The following is a 22,392-nucleotide window of genomic DNA, read 5'->3' on the forward strand; positions in this document are numbered from 1 at the left end:
CCGAATCCTATATATACTGTGTTTTTTTCTTGTACATACATACCTATGATAAAGTTTGATTTAGAAATGAGGCACAGTAAGAGACTTCTGAACAGCAGTAACTACTAAAATAGAATAATTATTGTAACAATATACTGTAGGAAACGTTATATAAGTGTGGTCTGTCTCTCTGTCTAAAAATACCTTTCTGTACCGTACTTACCCTTCCTCATCTTGTGAGGGTGTGAGATGATGCAGTGCCCCATGGTGAGAGTGCAAGAGGTGAGTGATGTAGGTGAGGCCATTGTGGCCTCTGACATACATCAGAAGAGGACCAGCTGCTCGGGTGACCTGGGCCATCAAACCATGAGGATGTCAGTGGCTGCAGGTCAGGAGCTGACGGTGTGGATGACTGACAGGCAGGCAGGGTCGACAACGCGGAGATGCTGGACAGAGGGCTGGTTCAGGTTCTGGGCAGGCGGAGCGGGACAGGCGAGTGCTTCCCCTTCCTCAGCCCCCCACTGAGCTTCTGGGGTGGCCACCGAGCGAGTCTTGGCCCTGGAGGGCAGTGCTGGCTGGGTGGCTCACCTGAGAATGTTCCTTCCAGCAACTTGGATGCTTTCTTCCCAAGATCGTCCTTCTGAGAAGCTTCAAGCACCCATTAGAAGACTTTCCCCCAGTGATGGTTAAGGCAGAGCAGCGGGAGAGCCAGTGTTATTTTGGCTCAAGTCAGCTGAACAGTTTCTGTTGTTTGTTTTGGCTTCCTGGTCCATGTGAGGGGTTGGCGGGGGGAGCATGAGGGAGCAGAATCGCCATGTTTTTGCTTTGCTGTAATTGAGGAAAGGATTAAAGAGCCATCTGTGGCACATTGTTGTCTCCATAAAAAAAAAATCTACACTTTTCCAATAGCATTAAGTTTGCTTTGGTTCGCATCTTTCATAGGGCTGATGTGTCGTGCCCACAAGCGATTGGACCTGTGGGAGTTCTGTTGTGGGTGGTTCCTGGAACTGTGGGCGGGTGCTTTTACCCAAGGCTCCCTCTGCTTTGTGTCTTGTAGAATGTCGTACTCTCGGGAGGCTCCACCATGTTCAGGGATTTCGGACGCCGACTACAGAGGGATTTGAAGAGAGTGGTGGACGCTAGGCTGAGGCTCAGCGAGGAACTCAGCGGTGGGAGGATCAAGGTAGGAGCCGGAGGCCTCCACGCAGTGCCTGGGGCCCTCCCGACACAGAGCCGAAGGAGCTCGTCTGGGCCGCGTAAAATGAAAACAAGTGTTCATCGCTTTCTGAGCTGCATTGTGACATGACCACGGAGGTTTGCTGCCTGAGGTCCTTCCAGGCTGGTAGTTCAGACCGATGGTCCTGGTGACACAGCAACGGCAGCTTCACACTCTCCCTGGCCATGCCTGCCAGCAGTTTCCTTTTGTGTCGTAAGAGATCAGGCATGGGGTGTAATGACCAGTGTCCAAGGAGATTGGACTAATTTATGGTGAGGATCTTTTGTGTCCTTCGGAAATGTTCTCATTAAATTAAAATAACTAATGTTAGCAGGGAGTTACAAGGCGTTTCTCCAAGATAGTAATTCTTAAGTAGCTGGTGATCATTGTGGGCTTCTAACCAAGAGTGGGCTTCGATAGGGGCAGTGGGCGCAAGGAAGAGATCCCATGAGTCCACTGGTGGAAGAGCACAGTTTCTTTTCTTTTTTTCTTTTTTTGTGAGACAGAGTCTCTCTCTGTTGCCCAGGCTGGAGTGCAGTGGTGAGATCTCAGCTCACGGCAAGCTCTGCCTCCCAGGTTCATGCCATTCTCCTGCCTCAGCCTATTGAGTAGCTGGGACTACAGGTGCCCACCACCAAGCCCGGCTAATTTTTTGTATTTTTAGTAGAGACGGCGTTTCACTGTGTTAGCCAGGATGGTCTCGATCTCCTGACCTTGTGATCCGCCCGCTTCGGCCTCCCAAAGTGCTGGGATTACAGGTGCGAGCCACTGCGCCCGGCCAGAAAAGCACAGTTTCTTTTATTATTTTGAGGATGGTTAATCTTATTTGGGATGATCTCTACAGTGCCAGAACATCTGGTATGTTTGGTCAAAAAAAAAAAGCAGTGGCGTTAATTGCTTGGATTTTGTGCTTTTGAACTTTAACGCTTTCAGCCTTGTGAGAGGGAGGTTCTGCTTGCCGGGCGCACTGTGTTTCTTTGAGCCCTGGGGCCTGGGATTCTGCTAGGTCTTAGGGGGGATCTGGCAGCAGGAGCAGAGAGTCACTGAGTGCTGGGTGTGAGGTGGTGCTTGTGCCAGTAAGAGGAGGGAGGCCCTGGGTGAAGCTGTGGTCTCGTCAGCTGGGGGATGATTGGATCACAGATGTGTCTGTGCGTGTGGGGTGAGAGCTGCTTTCTCTTCCAGCCAAAGCCTGTGGAGGTCCAGGTGGTCACGCATCACATGCAGCGCTACGCCGTGTGGTTCGGAGGCTCCATGCTGGCCTCAACTGTAAGTCCCTCTCTCGAGGGCTCTGTGTTTCCATGCTCTCTGTTGAGTTTGGGTAAATATTGTCTATGAAGGTGAAATAGTATGTGCCCTAATTGTGTGGCTCTAAACAGACAATTCTGTAAGATATAAATTATATCTCTTTTATTTTTTTGAGATGGAGTCTCACTCTGTCGCCCAGGCTGGAGTTTAATGGCGTGATCTCAGCTCACTGCAACCTCCGCCTCCTGGGTTTAAGCAGTTCTCCTGCCTCGGCCTCCTGAGTAGCTGGGACTACAGGCATTCACCACCATGCCTGGCTAATTTTTTTTCGTTGTATTTTTAGTAAAGATGGGGTTTGGCTATGTTGCCAGGCTGGTCTCGAACTCCTGACCTCAGGTGATCCACGCCCCCCCCCCCCACCCTTGGCCTCACAAAGTGCTATGATTACAGGTGTGAGCCTCTGCGCCCAGCCCGATATAAACTATAGCTTAATAATCACACAACACATTTATCACGTGTCCTTGCTAATTAGGGGTTACAGAAAACATGGTAAGTGGAATCCAAAAATAATCTAAAAAAATCGTGCATTAATCATTAATTCCAGTGACTTTTCCAAATAATTATTACTTTTCCCCATCAAATTTGTGAATAGCTCACACATTGTTAGTGGGGGACCAGCATTTGGTTGGTCCTAAGAAGATAGAGGCTGATGAAATTTCTAAAAAGTGAAATAACCCCCCATTTAGTAGTTTAGTACATCAGAGAGGTAAAATCTTGCAGCAGTGGTCCCGTGAGGGAGGGTGGAAGCCGGGATGAGGAGAGTGTCTTGCCTGCTTGGTAGCTGATTCCCTTGACTTTCTTCTGAAATGTGTGTCTTTCTGTCCGCCTGTTGCCTCTCGTAGCCCGAGTTCTTTCAGGTCTGCCACACCAAGAAGGACTACGAAGAGTACGGGCCCAGCATCTGCCGCCACAACCCCGTCTTCGGAGTCATGTCCTAGTGTCTGCCTGAACGCGTCGTTCGATGGTGTCATGTTGGGGAACAAGTGTCCTTCAGAACCCAGAGAAGGCCGCCGTTCTGTAAATAGCGACGTCGGTGTTGCTGCCCAGCAGCGTGCTTGCATTGCCCGTGCATGAGGCGCGGCGCGGGCCCTTCAGTAAAAGCCATTTATCCGTGTGCCGACCGCTGTCTGCCAGCCTCCTCCCTCGCCCGCCCTCCTCACCCTCGCTCTCCCTCCTCCTCCTCCTCCGAGCTGCTAGCTGACAAATACAATTCTGAAGGAATCCAAATGTGACTTTGAAAATTGTTAGAGAAAACAACATTAGAAAATGGCGCATAATTGTTCTGCCCCAGGAGAGAGAATGTGGGGGTGCAAACCCTTTTCCTCCCAGCCTATTTTTGTAAATAAAATGTTTAAACTTGAAATACAAATCGATGTTTATATTTCCTATCATTTTGTATTTTATGGTATTTGGTACAACTGGCTGATACTAAGCACGAATAGATATTGATGTCATGGAGTGCTGTAATCCAAAGTTTTTAATTGTGAGGCATGTTCTGATATGTTTATAGGCAAACAAATAAAACAGCAAACTTTTTTGCCACATGTTTGCTAGAAAATGATTATACTTTATTGGAGTGACATGAAGTTTGAACACTAAACAGTATTGTATGAGAATTACTACAGATCATGTATCTTTTAGTTTTTTTTGTTTGAACTTTCTGGAGCTGTTTTATAGAAGATGATGGTTTGTTGTCGGTGAGTGTTGGATGAAATACTTCCTTGCACCATTGTAATAAAAGCTGTTAGAATATTTATAAATATCTTTCTGCTGTAGTGTGGTGGTCTGTTGGTTTTCTCCCTGTCGCTGTGCTTCTTTTAAAGAATATTGACTTGTTTTACATCATTGGAGGATTTGATTAATACCCAGCTTGTGGGAGGAAATGCCTTTTCATGAATGGTGTGGGCTGCCTGCCCCGCAGTGGCCACTCCATCACTGTGGGTATCGTGGGTCTGGATAACCCGTCAGAGATGGTTTTTGAATCTGGGGTATAGTGGGAAGGAGTGCCTAATGATTTCTGATGTTCCTTCCTAGAAGTTCAGGATTCATGACTGTAAGCTTTCAGTAACTACTCTGATGTTTGCTGAATGGATTGCTAGCTTGAAAGGTAATTTGCTCAATTAACAGATTTAGGTTGATTTCACTCTTCATATTATTCTTATAATTATGTTACTTTAAAAATTGTTATTTATGGTATTCTAAGTTGTGAAGTATTTTTTTTTGTTCTGTTTTAAAAATTTTTCCTTAGTTTCACTCTCAAAAGAGGTGAATGAAGTATGTTTTGTTCTCAGAAAATTTGCCTTCATAAAGAAACGTAGCCAGGTGCAGTGGTGTGCGCCTGAAGTCCCAGCTCCTCAGAAGGCTGAGGCAGGAGGATCACTTGAGTCCAGGAGGTCAAGGCTGCAGTAAGCTAGGATTGAGCCACTGTATTCCAGCCTGGGTGACAGAGTGAGACTCCATGTCTTAAATAAAACAAAAACAAGAAAAAAAAAGTTATGTTATTATTTGAGTTTAGAAATAAGTTTAATATTGAACTTAGTATGGTGAAATCTGAGTTTACCAAGCCTCAGTTGACCAAATATCTGATACTGTCACTGTGCTAGGCCCTCAGTCTCCCTAGTCAAGAGTCTGGTACCACCTGGTTCTCCCCTCATCCGTAGTGTTTCTCTGCATTCCCTTGGGGGATTTGCTGCTTCTCGGGATTGCTGTACCATTGGCTTCTCATGATCTTCCAGCCATTTTATTGCATCAGGTTCCCGGTTGGTCTGCCTGCCTTCAGTCACACCTTTGCACCCTGAACATGGTAGCGAGAGCCATTCCTTCTAACGCCATTTTCCTCTTAGTTCTATGCTATTCGGGGACCTACCTGTACTCCCGCCTTCGCCCTGCCCCACCCGATTCAGCATGCTTTGCACATCTCACAGTGGGCACCATCATTCCCACCCCTGCTCTGCATCTGTGCGTTGGCAGGTGCTTTGTTGCGCCTTCTCCAAACCCTGGGAATAACACCACTCTGTGTGTCAGTGCTGTGGCAGCCTGGCTAAGCTAGAGCCGTATAAGCTGTCCTTCCACCACAGGATACCCAAAGCTTCCATGTTCCTTCTTTGGTACAAGATGATCTTTGAGATTGTACTTCTGTTTGTCAACTTAAAGGACTGTGGGAGAATATATATACATATATATATTTTAATTTTTTTTTTTTTAAGATGGAGTTTTGCTCTTGTCCCCCAGGCTGGAGTGCAATGGCGCCATCTCGGCTCACTGCAACCTCTGCCTCCCAGGTTCAAGCGATTCTCCTGCCTCAGCCTCCCGAGTAGCTGGGATTACAGGCATGCACCACCATGCCCGGCTAATTTTGTATTTTTAGTAGATATGAAGTTTCTCCATCTTGGTCAGGCTGGTCTCAAACTCCCGACCTCAGGTGATCTGCCCGCCTTGGCCTACCAAAGTGGTGGGATTACAGGCGTGAGCCACCACGCCAGGCCGAGAACATTTTGTTTTAAACCTACATTGACGGGACAGAATGATCCATTACAATGTGACAGGTATGATGCTGTGGTTCTCAACCCTGGGCAAGATCCATCCCAAATTAAGAGAATCAGAATAGGGGCCCCAGGGAAGGCATCCAATTTTTGCTTTTTTTTTTTTTATTTTTTAAATAGTTTTAAAGCTGCTTCTGGCACCTTTACATCCTAGTTGCTCTACGTTGGGAATAATAGCAGAGGCACCCAGAACTGAGCATCGCTTTTTGTTTTTAAACTCCTTAGGCAATGCCAGCGTAGCTGGATCTGAAAGGCTTATGAGCAGAAGGAAGGGTTTTTGACTCAAAAAGATCTGAATACGAATTCTGGCTGTTCCTTAAGCAAATGAGATCCTGTTTTCTGTTTGCTCATCTGTGGGAGAATTGTAATGGTCCTTTTCCTGTTAATAGAGGTGAGTTATCATTTTTTGTTTATTCAGTAAGCCTGGCAGATACTATAGATAGAAATGAACTGTGATGGTCATGTGTACCCGTCATTTTATAAGGAAAAAAAATGTTCACAGTTAGTAATTTTGATAAAATCTGCACATACCTTTTGTTCAGGTTGAATTAGTTAGATTATAATATGGAAATGAGTTAAGTATTCCTAGAGTTGATGGGTAAAATCGACCTCCTATGACAAAATTACAACTCCAGGTGAGCAGTTTTCTGTAAAAAACATTTCACCAAATACACTCATTAAATTCTAAAATTATAAGTCTACAGTCTTTAGGACTATTAAAACAAACCTTTTAATAGTGCAGGAGCCAGGTGTGGTGGCGAGTACCTGTAGTCCCAGCTACTGGGTAGGTGGAGGTGGGAGAATCCATTGAGCCCAGGAGCTCAAGGCTGCAGGAGCCAGGGTCGTGCCACACACTCCAGCCTGGGCAACAGAGTGAGACCTTCTTAAAAAGTGCAGGAAGTTGCTTTGCCCTATTTAACAGATTTAGACATAAACTCAGTTTTACGATGGTGAGAATATTATATGAACGGCCTTGACTTAAAAATCTGGCAACTAGTACGTGAATATTTAACAAACATTATCTTTCTAAGAAGATATGACCGCTGGCTCAGAGTTGCTCTTTCCAACACACCTGTGGAAACAGCCTCTCACTTCTTTGGGGATATTCATCAGCTGCTCCTGAGGGTTTAGCTTCTGTTTTATGAACTTTTAAGCCAAGATTAGATTAAGTAACATGAAGCTTATGAGTGTGTTTCTGCATATGGTGAGGGTTGGGGAAAAAATGAGAGAAAAGACTCCTGAAGTGGGGGCCGTAGAAGAGGACCCAATCAGGGCTGCTGAGGACGGGGGAGGTGACCGCATCGCTTACAGAGGGAGGAAGGGGAAACACAGAAGGCACCCGGTGCTTGTGTTGACCAACTGCAGGTGGGTGGAGGACTCTCTCCGATTGAGTTTCCATTTCCATGTAGCCCAAATGGAGGAGGGAAGAAGGCGAGGCTTTCTTAGGGGTTGGGGTTTGGGTTTTGCCAGGCAAGTGTGATGATGGGTGGGGCAGGTGTCCTAGGGGCAGGCAGGTGTAGATGGGGTTTCTCTGCTGCTAACATGAGGGACCACGGACTCCAGGTAGGGTGGGAGCAGAGGGAGATGAGAGATTGGGAGGAATGGAGGCGTCTGAGGACTGGAGGCCCTGGGCTTCAAGGTTAGGAGGTTGTGGTCCTGAGGAACGATACTGATTAAGATTTCAGAGGTGGAGCACCTCTCAGTAATAACAGAGTCATCGAAGTGGTGATTGTGTAGAGATTAAATTCACTGGAAATGGAAGAATGTGGGGAATTTTGAGAGAAGGGCATTGGATAGGTTGTCCGGTGGGTGCTGGCTCACACAGGAGGCCGTGGGGGTGGAGATGAAAGTAAGACTGGTCCAGCTGCCTGAAGTCGTGCCTCAGTCTCGGGGGTGGCAAGGAGCTGAGCACTGACCGTGAGCTGGGCACTGCGCCAAGAGTGACCCCACGTTGGGAGTGATGCTGTGTAGCCTCTCACCTGAACACAACCCTATGAAGTTGGTATTGCTACTCCCATTTTCCAGACAGGAAATCTGTGGCTGAAAGAAATTCAACAACATACCAAAGCCACACAGCCAGGACACCGAGAAGTCATATTGAATCTGTTTTCTCCAGTCTTGTGGAAGTAGGTCATAGCAACCGGTGAGAGACCGGGTGGTAAAACCCAGTGATAGGAATCTGCAGTGTGACTTCATCAGATAGTAGAGTAGAAAGAGTTTGGAAATGGCCATGGGGAACTGGAAATCCCCCTCGAATCCAGATCCTTCGGTATGTAACGTGTTCCAGGAAGCTACTGATGCAGGATGTTTAGATGTAAAATTATTATTGTCATTTTTGTTCACAGTGCTTTGTTAATGTATGTCTTATCAGGTGCACTGGCTTTATGTTACAAGGCAAATACAAGACAGTTGTTAATCTGAGGGCTTAGAACCATCATTAGCCCCTAGTAAGTGTTCAATAAATTTTAGCCATTATTATTATTCTGTTACAAAGCAGTTGCTGTGTCTTAAGAGCTCTACTTATCAAAATTGTGTTTTAAAGAAGTTTCAGCATAGGAAAAGGGAATTTTAGATTCATGAACTGTATTGCCTTTAGGAATTTCATTAAGAAAGGGTTAGAAAAAAGATACTAGTGTGTAGTTGTAGAATGCAAACTCACGGGGCCTTTTCTTACCACTGCAGCTGATATGATCGAATCACTTTTATTGTCCATCTAAGGAAAAGGAAGCCGCTTGGAGCCCTGGGTTGCCTACATGGCAGCTGTCTCCTCACTGGGCTCCAGACCAAGTCATCCCGTCTCAGCCACGTGAGGACGTCTCTGTTTTCAGCTGTGCGTGTTCCATAGCCTTGCCACTTGGGGGCAGTATGGTGGAAGGCGCCCTGAGTGGCCCCCCTGGAGGTGTTTGTCCCCTTCCCTGGAGTGCTCTTGCCTGTCCGGGATGTTCACCCTCCTCTGCCGCTGCCCCTCTGTGTGTAGAAGGCAGCCCCTCCTTTACCAGTGCACCAATGACACCTGTGTCCCTCGCCGGACTGACGTCCTGGAACATGGGGGCCGTATGGTGCTTATCTTGGGACCCCCCGAGGCCTTCACAAGGCCCGGTAGGTGCCCCGTAGACACTTAACTAAGTTCCTATCCGAAAAGAAGAAGGCATCACTGGTTTTCCCGGGCTGCGTGTGCTCTGGTGCTGAGACACATTGTGTGTCTGGATAACTGTAGGACGGTGAGCGCCCAGGATGTAGCTATCGTTACCTTAAGAATTTAATGGTATCATAAAATCTTAACTCTTGGCCTTGGACTCCAGGAGGGTTTTGGGAACCTGAAGAGTAGAGGATCAAGCTTGTCTAAGGCTGCCGTCTGCCTGCGTCTGCCGTGCCGCCAGCCAGAGGCCGGTGGAGCAATCACCCTGCAGAATCCTCGAAGATGTGCCTGTGTTTTATGGCAGTCATAGCTCATTCCACAACTTTACTTATATGAATAATGAGCTCTCGTGTGACTGAAGTGCAGATCGTTTGGTGATTAATTCGTTCTTTATGATCCCTCCTTTCTATCTCATTTGTAGAAATTACGATTGTGCCAGACAGGCTTGTGGGGTTAATCAAGTGCACAGCTTATTGAAAACCACAAGAGAGGGCCATTTAAGAATATTTATCTGTTAAATAATTCTTTACTTAATTGAAGAATATTTCATAATGTTTCTTTTAAAAGTATCTGTCACCCTTGTTAAATAGAAATATAACTTGATTGGCAAAATAATTGCATGGGGTTCTAATTGGCAATTACTTCAATTTCACTTGGTCAGACAGAAATAAATCTTTTTAAAAAGAGGAAAAGAAACTATAGCTTGATCTTAGTATCACTGTGAAAGTTTTTTTTTTAGTTTTAAAATATTAGCTCTTTTTACCCTGTGTTGGTTTCTCAAAAGTAAGCCGTGGCTCATTCTCTGCAGGTTGATTTCTCAGGTTTGATTTTTTCGTTTTTAGTTTTGGGTGCCGTGGATTATTTTTTCTGTGTGCGTGTGTATGTGTTTATAATCGTATATGTATATAGTTGTTAATGTCATATTGTTGCTAGGAATTTCAAGTTTTTAAATGTTTTAATCAGTAAGAAAGAACACAGCTTTAAATTATTAAAAAAATAATTATAAACCTAAGGGTTTATGATGTCAAGCAAAATTTGTTTGTTTATTGAGACGAGGTCTCGCTCTGTCGCCCAGGCTGGAGTGTGGTGGTGTGATGATGGCTCATTGTAGCCTCAATCTTCTGGGCCCAAGCGATTCTCCTGCCACAGACTTCGGAGTAGCTGGGACTACAGGTCCACACCACGACGCCCGGCTAATTTATTTTTTGTAGAGATGGGGTCTTGCTATGTTGCCCAGGTTGGCCTCAAACTCCTGGCCTCAAGTGATCCTCCCACCACAGCCTCCCAAAGTGTTGGGATTACAGGTGTGAGCCACTATGCCTGGCCTGCAAAATTTAAATGATAGGACATTGGCTGTATTTCTAATATTAAGGGGCAGATGTACGTTGGCCTTGAGTCATCTTTTTTCTGCTTTTCATTTGTGACTGGCAATAGTGACCGTATGATGAGGTGTTTTTGACGCAGTGAGCTGTATGCCATTTTTATAATTGTATTGCAGGAGCTTGGGGGCTTGAGCAGAGAGTGGGACACCCAGAATCTTGAGTGCAGACCCTGGCATTGCCATTGGCTGGTCCTCCGTTTGTGCTCACGTCAGTCATTCCGTCTCTGTCTCTTTCCTTCCCTTCACCCAGTGAGACGATGGTAACAAGCAGTAGTGGAGTTCATGGTCTCAGGATCCCACATTTCTGAGCCGCTCAGAATGAGAATGTGGTAGAAAGATGAGCTGTGAGGGGCGACTGAGGAAGCTGATGTGAGGGGCTAGACGTGTGGATGTGGAACTGCGGCCATGGCACGGTTCCGGGGCCTTCCATGCACGGAAGGAAAAGCCGTCAGTTATCGAACGCTTGCTCGGCTCTGGGTCGCATGTTTACCAAGTGCCCGTCGGAGGACACGGTCCTGATGATGTGGAGCTTCCATCCCAGCAGAAGAGAGGGATGTGCGTGGGTCCCAGAGTCACCCTGTATCATCACAAACTGCAAAGGCCCGTGAGAGGAAGTACAGGGTGCCAGGAAACTCACAGCAGGCCTGGAATGGGGTATGAGCGACGGGTGTGAAGGAGGCGCCGAGGGGAGGTGGAGCTGAGAGCTGCAGGGGACTGGAGGCCGCCAGGCCACGAGGTGGAGGGGCAGCAGTGCAGGAAGAGGCATATATTATTAGGTTGATGGAAAAGTCATTGTGATTTTTGCAATTATATTTAATGGCAAAACCCGCAATTACTTTTGCACCAGCCTAACAGCTTGAAATGGCTGTTTCTGTAGGTCAGATGTAGCAAAATGTCAGCAACATCTAGTGAGTCACTAAGACAAACGCCTGGAGCAGAAGGAAGCCTGGCTTTTTAAGAAAGAAGGCCGGGTGTGCGGGCTGTTCAAGAAAAGAGGTAAAGCTGTCCACATGGGGCTGGGCTACACATTTTGGTCCTTATCCTAAGAACAAAGTCCTGGGACTCATGAAAATATATATATATATATATATATTTTGAGACGGAGTCTCGCTCTGTCGCCCAGGCTGGAGTGCAGTGGCACAATCTCAGCTCACTGCAAGCTCCGCCTCCCGGGTTCACGCCATTCTCCTACCTCAGCCTCCTGAGTAGCTGGGTCTACAGGCGCCCGCCACCACGCCTGGCTAATTTTTTGTATTTTTAGTAGAGACGGAGTTTCACCATGTTAGCCAGGATGGTCTCGATCTCCTGACCTCGTGATCCACCCACCTCAGCCTCCCAAAGTACTGGGATTACAGGCATGAGCCACCGTGCCTGTAAAGATTTTTAACAGAAGAGTGGGTGCCTGGATATGTGCTGCATAGACACACCTAGAAGGTTTGCCTGAGAGGTGGAGCTTTTCTCTAGAGTCATGGAACAGACCTGGAGGAGGAGAGGTGAGGCGGGCTGCACAGGCTGCACGGGAATGCTGCTCTTGTGCGAGACAGTCTCGCTCTGTCACCCAGGCTGGTGCAGTGGCGTAACCTCGGCTCACTGCAACCTCTGCCTCCCGGGTTCAAGAGATTCTCTTGCCTCAGCCTGCCGAGTAGCTGGAACTACAGGCACATGCCACCATGCTCGGCTAATTTTTTATTTTTATTTTTAGTAGAGACAGGGTTTCACCATGTTGGTCAGGCTGGTCTCAAACTCCTGACCTCAAATGATCCACCTGCCTTGGCCTCCCAAAGTGCTGGGATTACAGGCATGAGCCACCGTGCCCGGCCTGCTCTTGTGCTTTCTAACGGCAGCTCCAGAAAGATGGCCTCAGCAAACAGGTCGTATGGTTTGGTAGATACAGCATGGGAACCATGGAGGAACTGTGTGTCTCCCTCTGGGCAGTTAAAGGATGTGAGAAGGGACTCCAGAATCAGAAGGGTAACATACTACAACCTTTAGCTGAAGGAAGGGAATGAGCTTTTTGAGGTTTAGTGTAACAAAATATGTAGCTAGTGGATGTGGCTCGATTTTAGTTTTAAAATGGAAAGTACCAATAAGATCATTTCTCTTGCTAAATTTAGAAGTAGTTTGTCTTCTCTCCCACCCCCAACTCTGCTTTATTTCTTTTGTAGGAAAAAAGCTTCTGTGATTTGTCCAGATCAGGAGTATTTGAGAACTATTAAAGAAGAACTTAGGATATAGCCCAGCGTAGAGAAAGAGCTAGACACGTAGATACTAATTACGAATACGCTGGCTGGAGAAGTAACTTTGTGAGCTATAAAGGTACAAATGACTGATATTTTTCACTGACATCTTTTATCTTAATTAGGTTGGTATACTGCACGGGTATTTCTGATTATGCAATCATTTTCTTGAGCTGAATTAGCATGTTTTACATATTTATTCATTAGGTCTTATGTCCATGATAAATTAAACTTTATGGGTAATCAAAACATTATTGCATGATATAATTACAGCTCTCCTGAATTAGACTTTAAGAATGTGATTGCCACACTCTACGTCACTTAATGTCCCCTAATGGCAAAGATTAATAGCATTATAAACTTTCTGGTCATGTGCAGTTCACGTCCGGGTTGATTTACCGTCGGGTGACGTTTAAAGAGCTGACAGCCCTTGTGCTGAGATTTTATGAACAGCATCGTTTCTGGGGGGAGAGTCCTCTGTAATTTAGTGCTAATCACTAAACCACTAGTAATCATGTGTGTACTAAGTTTATTGTGCCAGTGCTCTGAGAAGTCGTGTATTTGTGACAGAGTAAAGCAGGTGCTTGAGTTCCCTTGGAAGTGAAATCACAGTCATGTTGATAGGGCTTAGTAACCACACCCAGGGACAGATTTTCAGTTTTTTTCCCTTTTCTTAAAAATAAAACAACTGATGCATTCACACAAAGAGGTATGCATCTCGAGTGTTTAGATATAATTTAATTTAAACTCTACCATTACAGCAGATTACTCTGGGAAGCCTTGGGCTGTGAACACTGGAATTGCACCTGCTCCATCCTTACCCCCCGGTGATGTGCGTGGCCAGTTTGAATGGATCAGGAACTGGACTTGGTGTCCATTTTCCCCAGTATTAGAGATGGGTTTGTGGGGATGACAGAATTACAGACCGCTAGACTGACAAGTTCACCTCTCCCCACCCTCCCCTTTTACCAGGAGGCGATGACTTGTGATGAGAAAGGGCTGATGGGATCAGAATCCAGTCTGTGTCCATAAGATGGAGTCAAGTCCACTGTTATACAGGAGTCAAACCGGTGACCTTGTGGAGGGGAACAACACCGATTACTCGGTCCTGGCCTGGGGGACCATGGCTTCCTGTTGAGCAGCTACTCCTGCCTTCCCTTGGTATAGCAGAGATGTGAAAATCTAGCTCCAAGTCAGATGTGTTTAGGAAACTTTGGGCTAACAAAGGGAAACGTTTGTTTCCTCGAGGCTGTGAGAGCTGTTGTTAATGTGCTGGGCAGCACTGTGTCCTGAGCAGGAGCCTGTGGGGACTTGGCACAGAGCCTTGGTGTGTCCCACTGCACCTCCAGACCAGACACCAGACTGCAGAGTCGGGACCACCGCACCTCCAGACCAGACCGCAGAGTCGGGGCCACCGCACCTCCACACCGCAGAGTCAGGGCCACTGCACCTCCACACCGCAGAGTCAGGGCCACCGCACCTCCAGACCAGACCGCAGAGTTGGGGCCACCGCACCTCCAGACCAGACCTCAGAGTCGGTGCTACCGCACCTCCACACCGCAGAGTCAGGGCCACCGCACCTCCAGACCAGACCTCAGAGTCGGCGCTACCGCACCTCCACACCGCAGAGTCAGGGCCACCGCACCTCCACACCGCAGAGTCAGGGCCACCACACCTCCACACCGCAGAGTCAGGGTCACCGCACCTCCACACCGCAGAGTCAGGGCCACCGCACCTCCAGACCAGCCCTCAGAGTCGGTGCTACCGCACCTCCACACCGCAGAGTCAGGGCCACCGCACCTCCAGACCAGACCGCAGAGTTGGGGCCACCGCACCTCCAGACCAGACCTCAGAGTCGGCGCTACCGCACCTCCACACCGCAGAGTCAGGGCCACCGCACCTCCACACCGCAGAGTCAGGGCCACCACACCTCCACACCGCAGAGTCAGGGTCACCGCACCTCCACACCGCAGAGTCAGGGCCACCGCACCTCCAGACCAGACCTCAGAGTCGGTGCTACCGCACCTCCACACCGCAGAGTCAGGGCCACTGCACCTCCAGACCAGACCTCAGAGTCGGGGCCACCGCACCTCCACACCACAGAGTCAGGGCCACTGCACCTCCAGACCAGACCGCAGGGTCGGGGCCACCGCACCTCCAGACCAGACCGCAGGGTCGGGGCCACCGCACCTCCAGACCAGACCTCAGAGTTGGTGCTACCGCACCTCCACACCGCAGAGTCAGGGCCACTGCACCTCCAGACCAGACCTCAGAGTCGGTGCCACCGCACCTCCACACCGCAGAGTCAGGGCCACTGCACCTCCAGACCAGACCGCAGGGTCAGGGCCACCGCACCTCCAGACCAGACCTCAGGGTCGGGGCCACCGCACCTCCAGACCAGACCTCAGAGTCGGTGCTACCGCACCTCCACACCACAGAGTCAGGGCCACCGCACCTCCAGACCAGACCTCAGAGTCGGTGCCACCGCACCTCCACACCGCAGAGTCAGGGCCACTGCACCTCCAGACTAGATCGCAGGGTTGGGGAGCCATCGTATGGGGCTCCCCATGAAGCGCTGCCTTCAGATGGGGCATCTGTGGAGGGACTTGTGTAAGTGGACTGTGTTTAGTGAGAGAGAGAAGCTGGTTTCTAAAAAGGATTTTTTTTTTTGCTTTGGAATATTTTACTGTGGACTGAGGAGAAATGATTATTGTGCTTTTGATGGTCGTTGGTGATACATAAGGAGAATTGAAGTTACAGAGGGTATTTTGGTACTTAGCAGATTATAATTAACAAAATGGACTGTTTGGCATTTCTTTTTGTTATTTTTCATTTCTTTTTTATGCTCATACTCATCATCTAAGATAACAGAAATTCAATCTATTACTCTCTTCAGAATGCACTTCAGCAGCCTCTTTTAGAAAAGGATATAATTTCCATCTACTGGAATTCCATTTCAAATATAAACAAAACACCCCAGAGGGAAAGGAGTTACAGATGCTGGTGATTGTGAGAGCATTAACCAGTGGGAGTTGGTAAGTGCGGCTATGATCACTGCGACATCAGGTTTTCCTTCCCTTCCCTTGTTCTTTTTCTTTCTTTTTTTTTTTTTTTGAGACATGGACTCTCTGTCATCCAGGCTGGAGTGCAATGGTGCGATCTCAGCTCACTGCAATCTCTGCCTCTTGAGTTCAAGCGTCTCCTGCTTCAGCCTCCCGAGTGGCTGAAATTACAGATGCCCACCACCACACGCGGCTATTTTGTATTTATAGTAGACACAGGGTTTCACCATGTTGGCCAGGCTGGTCATGAACTCCTGACCTCAAGTGATCCTCCTGCCTCGGCCTCCCAAAGTGCTGGGATACAGGCATGAGCCACCGTGCCCAGCCTCCCTTCCCTTTTTCTCCCCGCCCCCCGCTTCCTGTTTCCCTTCCCTCTTCGTGGTCTCCCTGTGCTGCCCAGGTTGCTCTCGAACTCAAGTGATTCTCCCGCCTCAGCCTCATAAGTAGCTGGTGCACACGGCTGTGCCCAGCTGAAGTGTCCACTGCTTAGGGAAAACAAACTCCTTCCGTGCATATGATAAAAGTAGATACATTGTCGTATCCGGACTCACCTCTTGTGAGTAGTGGGCATCGTGTTTGTGGACAGAGTTTCTCCGTGTCGTGGCCATTTCGATTCGGAACTCGGGTGACCGCCGCCGTTCCCAGCCTCCTGGGCCGCTGCTTTCCTGCGGTGGGGACTCTGGTGGTCTTGCTGCCCCCTGGCTATTTTGCTTCATGGCAGCACCTCTTCAGAGAAAGCAGAGGAAAATTAACGATGAAAACGCCTTTCCTTTTAGTTCTGGGAAAAATAATCTGTCATAAAGAAGATAAAACATGGTTGTGTGGGAATAAATGAACGCCGGCCCCGTGAGCGCAGGCAGAGGCTGTTCCCTCCAAGCCCGCTCTGCAAGGGCCTGGGCGCCGTCCTGCCCGCGTGGTGGAGGCTCCTGGGCGCACAGGAGCAGGAGGCGTCATGGAGAAGAGGGAAGCTCCAGGGTGCCGAGGGGGTGCCGTAGGCACACGGAGCTGGAGGCCGGCTCGCCACAGTCAGGCCCTTGTGTGATGGGTCAGGAGAGCACCGTTCTCTGATGGGTCCGAAATTGAAAGCAGCGGCCAAAAGGAGGGCAGCAGGCAGACACAGATCAAGCCCTGAGCATTTGGGGCCAATTGCTGCAGAGGTCACAGTTTCTCCTCCTGGGCTGCAGACTGTGGGTCAGTATTACAGTCTACCGTTGTTTATATCACATGGTTAATATCAAGCATGCGAGTCTCCCTGTTTCCTGGGAACTGATGGGTACCCTCAATGCTCCTGGTAGATTGTTTATATACAATCTACCATTGTCCATTTGTGTATTCAGTCTCATTTTGAAAAGTGGAAGTTTGAATAAGGTGTGGCTGCTCCATTCTACATCTTTCTGTGACTCAAAATGCAAAAGTTGAAGCCTCAATCCTGAATCTGTGCTGTGATACTGCTGTTACTTTACTGAGATAAAACCTTCAATGCCTTTCTACCATATCACACATTTTTCTTTAACAGAATTTAGTTCCCGATGGTGGCCTTGCAAGTTTGTGAAAAAAGCCTCAAATTAAGGCAGAGGCCTGTGTTCTAATCCTGACTCTGCCCCTGACATGTTCTCTGGTCTGGGCGAATCCTTCCACGGCCTTGGGCCTGAGATGGCTTTTATTTTAATGAATTAAATTATTTGAGATGGAGTCTCACTCTGTTGCCCAGGCTGGAGTGCAGTGCGCGATCTTGGCTTACTGCAACCTCTGACTCCCGAGTTCCAGCGATTCTCCTGCCTCAGCCTCCTGAGTAGCTGGGATTACAGGTGCAGCCATCACGCCCGGCTAATTTTTGTATTTTTAAGTAGAGATGGGGTTTCACCACGTTGGCCAGGCTGGTCTTGAACTCCTGACCTCAAGTGATGCACCCGCCTCGGCCTCCCAAAGTGCTGGGATTGCAGGCGTGAGCCACCGAGCCCAGCCTGATGCACCCGCCTCAGCTTCCCAAAGTGCTGGGATTGCAGCGCGAGCCACTGCGCCCGGCCTGATGCACCTGCCTCAGCCTCCCAAAGTGCTGGGATTGCAGCGTGAGCCACCGGCCCGGCCTGAGATGGCTTTTAAAGTGGGTATGAGGAGCTCTATGGCCATGACCCTCCTGGAAAATGTGATGATACCAAGAACATTTTGAATATAGTTGAGGAGACCTGTATCAGTGTCCTGGGGCTATTGTAACAAAGTATACAAACTAGGCGGCTTAAACAACAGAAATTTATTTTGTCACAGCCTGGAGGTGAGAAGTCTAAGGACAAGATGTGGGCAGGGCTGGGCTCCCACTCAGGGCGCTGGGGGAGGCTCAGTCTCGGGCCCCTCCTGGCTTCCGGTGGTCCCCCGGCCTGTGGCAGCATTGCCCGCTCTCTCTGCATGTGGCGTTCTCCCTGTGTGCCTGTCTGCTTCTGTGTCCAAATTTCTCTTGTTACAAGGACACAGTCATATGGGATCAGGGCCCACCCTACTCCAGTGTGACCTCGTCTCAATTACTTTCCTCTGCAGTGATCCTACTTCCAAATAAGGTCACATTCTGAGGTCCTGGGAGTTAGGACCTCAGCATATGAGTTCTGGGGGGATGCACTTCAAGCCACAGCAAGACCTTAAATCCACGTCGTTAATATCAAGCACGCGAGTCTCCCTGTTTCCTGGGAACTGATGGGTACCCTCAGTGCTCCTGGGGTTGACTTGAGTGTTGGCTGGCCAATTCTGGGCAAGTGACCCAATCGCTGTAACTCTAACTCTGTCCTTACTCTAAGGAGAGTAGGGATGTGCACTTCTTGTGGTTGGAGGGATTAGCAGGGGAGACACATGGAAAGGGCCTGGCACAGTTCCCAGAGCCTGATGGCCTTTTTGTCATTAGCACGTCAGAACGTGACTGGAACCACGGTCTGCAGGGCTGCATGCAGGGCGGGGTCAGAGGAACACAGGCATTTCTTGTCCTAAGGGATTTGGGCGTCTTGCTTCTGGGGAGCACTTCCTTTTCCACCCATCCCCAGGATGGATCCAGCCCACTCCTCTCAGCCCCTCAGCACCTTGCAGGTATGGAAGGCTCAGCACAGGCCATGCTTCTCCCCAGATCTGCCCTGCCCTGCCGAGGGCCAGCAGCGTGCCCTGGCACTCGTCTGTGCCTTCTGGTGCATGGACTCGCAGTGGTGCCCATCCTGCCCTGTCCACCCCCTCGTGGTGCTTGCCGGCAGGGCCTTGTTCTGAGGTCTCTGTGCAATCAGCACCATGCGACCATGGCAAGGCCTCCCAGCAGCTCCTTGTTGACGGGTCTCAGGGTGGGCGCTTCATCTGCAGGCCCGGTGCAAAAGGAACATGCGGGGCCTCTTATTGTAAATGATTCAGAATTTCAAGATGGCAGAGCAGGTGTTCAGCATGAGTGTCAGGTCTGCGTGTGACTCCATCGGTTGGATGCCGTGAAGCCCTGGCTGGTGCCAGATAAGCCACAGTCTCCCGGAAGCACATATTGTTCAAAATGCGACGCCATCCTGGGGTGCAGAGGAGCACACAGGTGAGAGGACCCGGCCTGGCGCAGCCCACCCCGACCTGTCACCACCTATGAAATTGGATCCCTCCCGAGAGCGAGGACCTGTGCCAAGCCCCTCAGCACCTCTGGGGTGTTCTGACTGATGCCTGTCATTGACAGCACCATGTTCCTCTGGGAGAAGTGGTTGAGATGAAGAGCTTGGGATAAATAAGCCGCAGCATGCTGGGCCAGGCCCCTCGGCACCTCTGGGGTGTTCTGACTGATGTCTGTCATTGACAGCACCATGTTCCTCTGGGAGAAGTGGTTGAGATGAAGGGCTTGGGATAAATAAGCCGCAGCATGCTGGGCCGGGGTAGTTCCTGAGTCTCCCTGTAAAGCAGAGGACAGACGCAATGATGTGCTGAAAAATACGATTTAATTTTTTAAGTCATCCATTAGGCTTTCCCACTTGAGTCATGACTTAGAGCACAGCGGGTCTGCCTGGAAGGGCTTTTTGCTTCTCCTGCTGCACTGTTCAGGGGTCCTCGGGTTCAGGGGCGAGGCGTTCTCTTGCTCCCACCTCTAACTGTCCGGCACACTGCACCATGGTCACTGCTCACGGACCATGCAGTAGATGGTTAGCCATGCCCGCAGAGCACCTGGCTTTGGCCCTTGACCTTTGGTCCCTGGGAGGATGGTCTCCAGGCCACTGGGGTGTCCTGTCTGTTGGGAGCACTTTGTTACCTGAGCACCTCAGGCCCCCCTAGATAGTGTACACTGACAGTGGTGTTTATAGTGGGGACCTTGGGCCACACTCTATTGGCTTGACCTCCTAGGGCTGGACATGGAAGGCAGCCAGGGTCAGAAGTGAGGTGGTCTTGGGGACCCCCAACTCCCACAGTTTCAGAAGGGAGGTGGTTCTGAGGACCCCCAAGCTCCGTAGTTAGTTTCATCAATGAGGTGGTCTTAGAACCCCCAAGGTCCACAGTTTGGGTCAGAAGTGAGGTGGTCTTGGGGCCCCCAGGCTACATAGTTGGGGTCAGAAGTGAGGTGACCCTAGGAGGCCCCACTTATCTGTCAGTCCTACTAGAGAACCACTTCTTTTCTGCAGCTCCAGTACAAGGCCCAGCGTGGAAGTGCTCAGCGAGTGTCTGATGGAGAAAGGAATGAATGGAAAGCTCTGATTTGAAGAAAAGGCCCCGGCAAAGGGTGCATGGATCTGGGAGGGTCTCTGCAGCAGGATCTGGGAGGGTCTCTGCAGGAGGATCTGGAGTGGGGGGGTCTCTGTAGGAGGATCCGGGAGGGTCTCTGCAGCAGGATCTGGGAGGGTCTCTGCAGGAGGAGGGAGGAAAGCCAGCACAGCCAGCCTCTGGGGAGAGCCAGGCTCTCTCATCCTACAGTGACTCCCAGTGGTCACGCCTTGTGCTCCTGAGATCCGAGGACACCAGTGTTTGTCCAGACCCTCCCTCCCCACCTTGCCTTCCAGGTCGCACCCTGATTTCTCCAACTTAATGTGCAGCTCCTCTCAAGCGGCGAAGGGCCCAGGCTCTAGAAAAGCAGCGCCAGCTTGTAAGTCGAGGTTCTCTTGGATGGCCCTGGAGCAGGGCCGGTTTCTTGAGTTGGGACGCAGGTGATGCCCTCACCCTTGGGGCAAACGCACTTCCTGCCCCTGGGGGTCACCTGGGGGGTACTGCACCCCGTATGCTTGCATCTGGCCACCTGCTCCCTCCCTGGTGAGAGGGCCCTGTGAGCCGGGGCATTGAGCCTGTCTCTGTGAGGCCTGACACAGAGCCAGCTCCAGAATCTCTCCTGTTGCTGCCGCCACTTCTGTCCTGAGCGTGGCGGAGGGGGGAGAGCGCCTGGCAGCCTTCCAAGCCAGGGCTGGCCGAGGGTCCCAGGGCTCTGCTTTTCTGGGGATTGACTGATCCTCAGGATAGACACCCTCGTGGCAGCAAAATGGCTGCTCTAGGCCTCGTAGTCACACACCACACCCCCAGGGAGAGAGGCCGTCCTTCCACTGTGTCAACGTGCAGCCAGGCTTCTTACCCAGATGCCCCAGAAATCACCTGTGTGTCACTCATGACCCGTCACAGAACCAGTCCCCAGAGCCAGGGCCCAAGCCCAGCAGGTCCCAGTCTTGGAGCAGTCTTGGGAATTCTTGAATTCCCAAGAATGTCTTTGGCCCAAGTTCTCCTTCTAGAGCTGGATCGCACAATGACAGACTCCTGGGCAACCTGTGGCAGCCGTGACTTTTGTATGTGTGAGGTGGTCTCAGCGGTGGTTCTGGGGGCCACACGATCTCAGCCCAGGTTCCCCAGAACGCAGCGCATGAGGCGGTGACTGAAGTGCAGGGCTTTGCTGTGGACGTGTCACAGGGAATGGAGTGGGCGGGGAGGACAGTGCTGAGAGCCCGTGCAGGAGGGGCGGCCCGGTGGCGGCGCAGGACGGGTGGCCCGGTGGCCGGGCAGGAGGGGGATCCGGTGGCCGCGCAGGAGGGGCGGCCCGGTGGCCGGGCAGGAGGGGCGGTCCGGTGGCCGGGCAGGAGGGATGGTTGAGTGGCCGCGCAGGATGCCTGCTCCGACCTGCCTGACTATCTGTCTATGCTGTGACCTGTCTGGGTCTGTGCTGTGACCGCCTGGAAGCCGTGTGGACAGTGTCTCAGAGTCACCCCTTTGCTGGGGAGAGAGAAGGGAGTGTTATCCACTTCTTCTGCCCCCCTGCTCAGAGTTTGCCCCATGTCTCATCTCACACATGCCAGGAACTTGCCCGGCAGGTCCCTGTGATGTGCTCTCCTGCACATAAGCAGGGAGGCCAGGGTGTCAGTGAAGGTACATGGGGCGGGCCGGGGGCAGTATCTGCCAGCTGCACCTGTAGGAAGCTGGTTGCTGCAGCGGTGGCCTCAGGAAGGGACAGGTGAGGCCATTTGGGTCTGCTGTGGTACGTAAGAGATGTCTACTGGGATGCTCTGAGAGCACAGCTTAGCAGGACAGGTTCCTGGAAAGATGGTATCCTTCTGTCCTGCAAAGGTCTGC

At 50.2% G+C, this 22,392-nt stretch overlaps 2 protein-coding genes across 6 annotated transcripts in view; both read left to right on the forward strand.

The window, feature by feature from the left end:
• Positions 1–22,392, forward strand: part of ACTR3B (actin related protein 3B) — a 1,036,264-nt gene that overhangs the window by 93,546 nt on the left and 920,326 nt on the right. For 4 of the 5 annotated variants that reach the window (XM_054495273.2, XM_054495277.2, XM_054495274.2 and 1 more), the window contains 3 exons: positions 1,037–1,162; positions 2,378–2,461; positions 3,343–4,260. The exons of the other annotated variant lie outside the window; for it this stretch is intronic. In XM_054495273.2, coding sequence (XP_054351248.1) covers positions 1,037–1,162; positions 2,378–2,461; positions 3,343–3,438 — 306 coding nt within the window. In that variant the 3' untranslated portion in view covers positions 3,439–4,260. Of the gene's footprint in view, positions 1–1,036; positions 1,163–2,377; positions 2,462–3,342; positions 4,261–22,392 lie in introns of those variants that run through there. 5 annotated transcript variants of the gene reach the window in all.
• Positions 5,936–15,590, forward strand: LOC129040568 (uncharacterized). Its single transcript, XM_054495272.2, has 3 exons — positions 5,936–6,433; positions 12,728–12,878; positions 13,772–15,590. The coding sequence occupies exon 3, from the start codon at positions 14,067–14,069 to the stop codon at positions 15,411–15,413; it is 1,347 nt and encodes a 448-aa protein (XP_054351247.1). The 5' UTR covers positions 5,936–6,433; positions 12,728–12,878; positions 13,772–14,066; the 3' UTR covers positions 15,414–15,590.

This window comes from Pongo pygmaeus, chromosome 6 (assembly GCF_028885625.2).
Source record: "Pongo pygmaeus isolate AG05252 chromosome 6, NHGRI_mPonPyg2-v2.0_pri, whole genome shotgun sequence".
Lineage (NCBI taxonomy): Eukaryota > Metazoa > Chordata > Mammalia > Primates > Hominidae > Pongo > Pongo pygmaeus.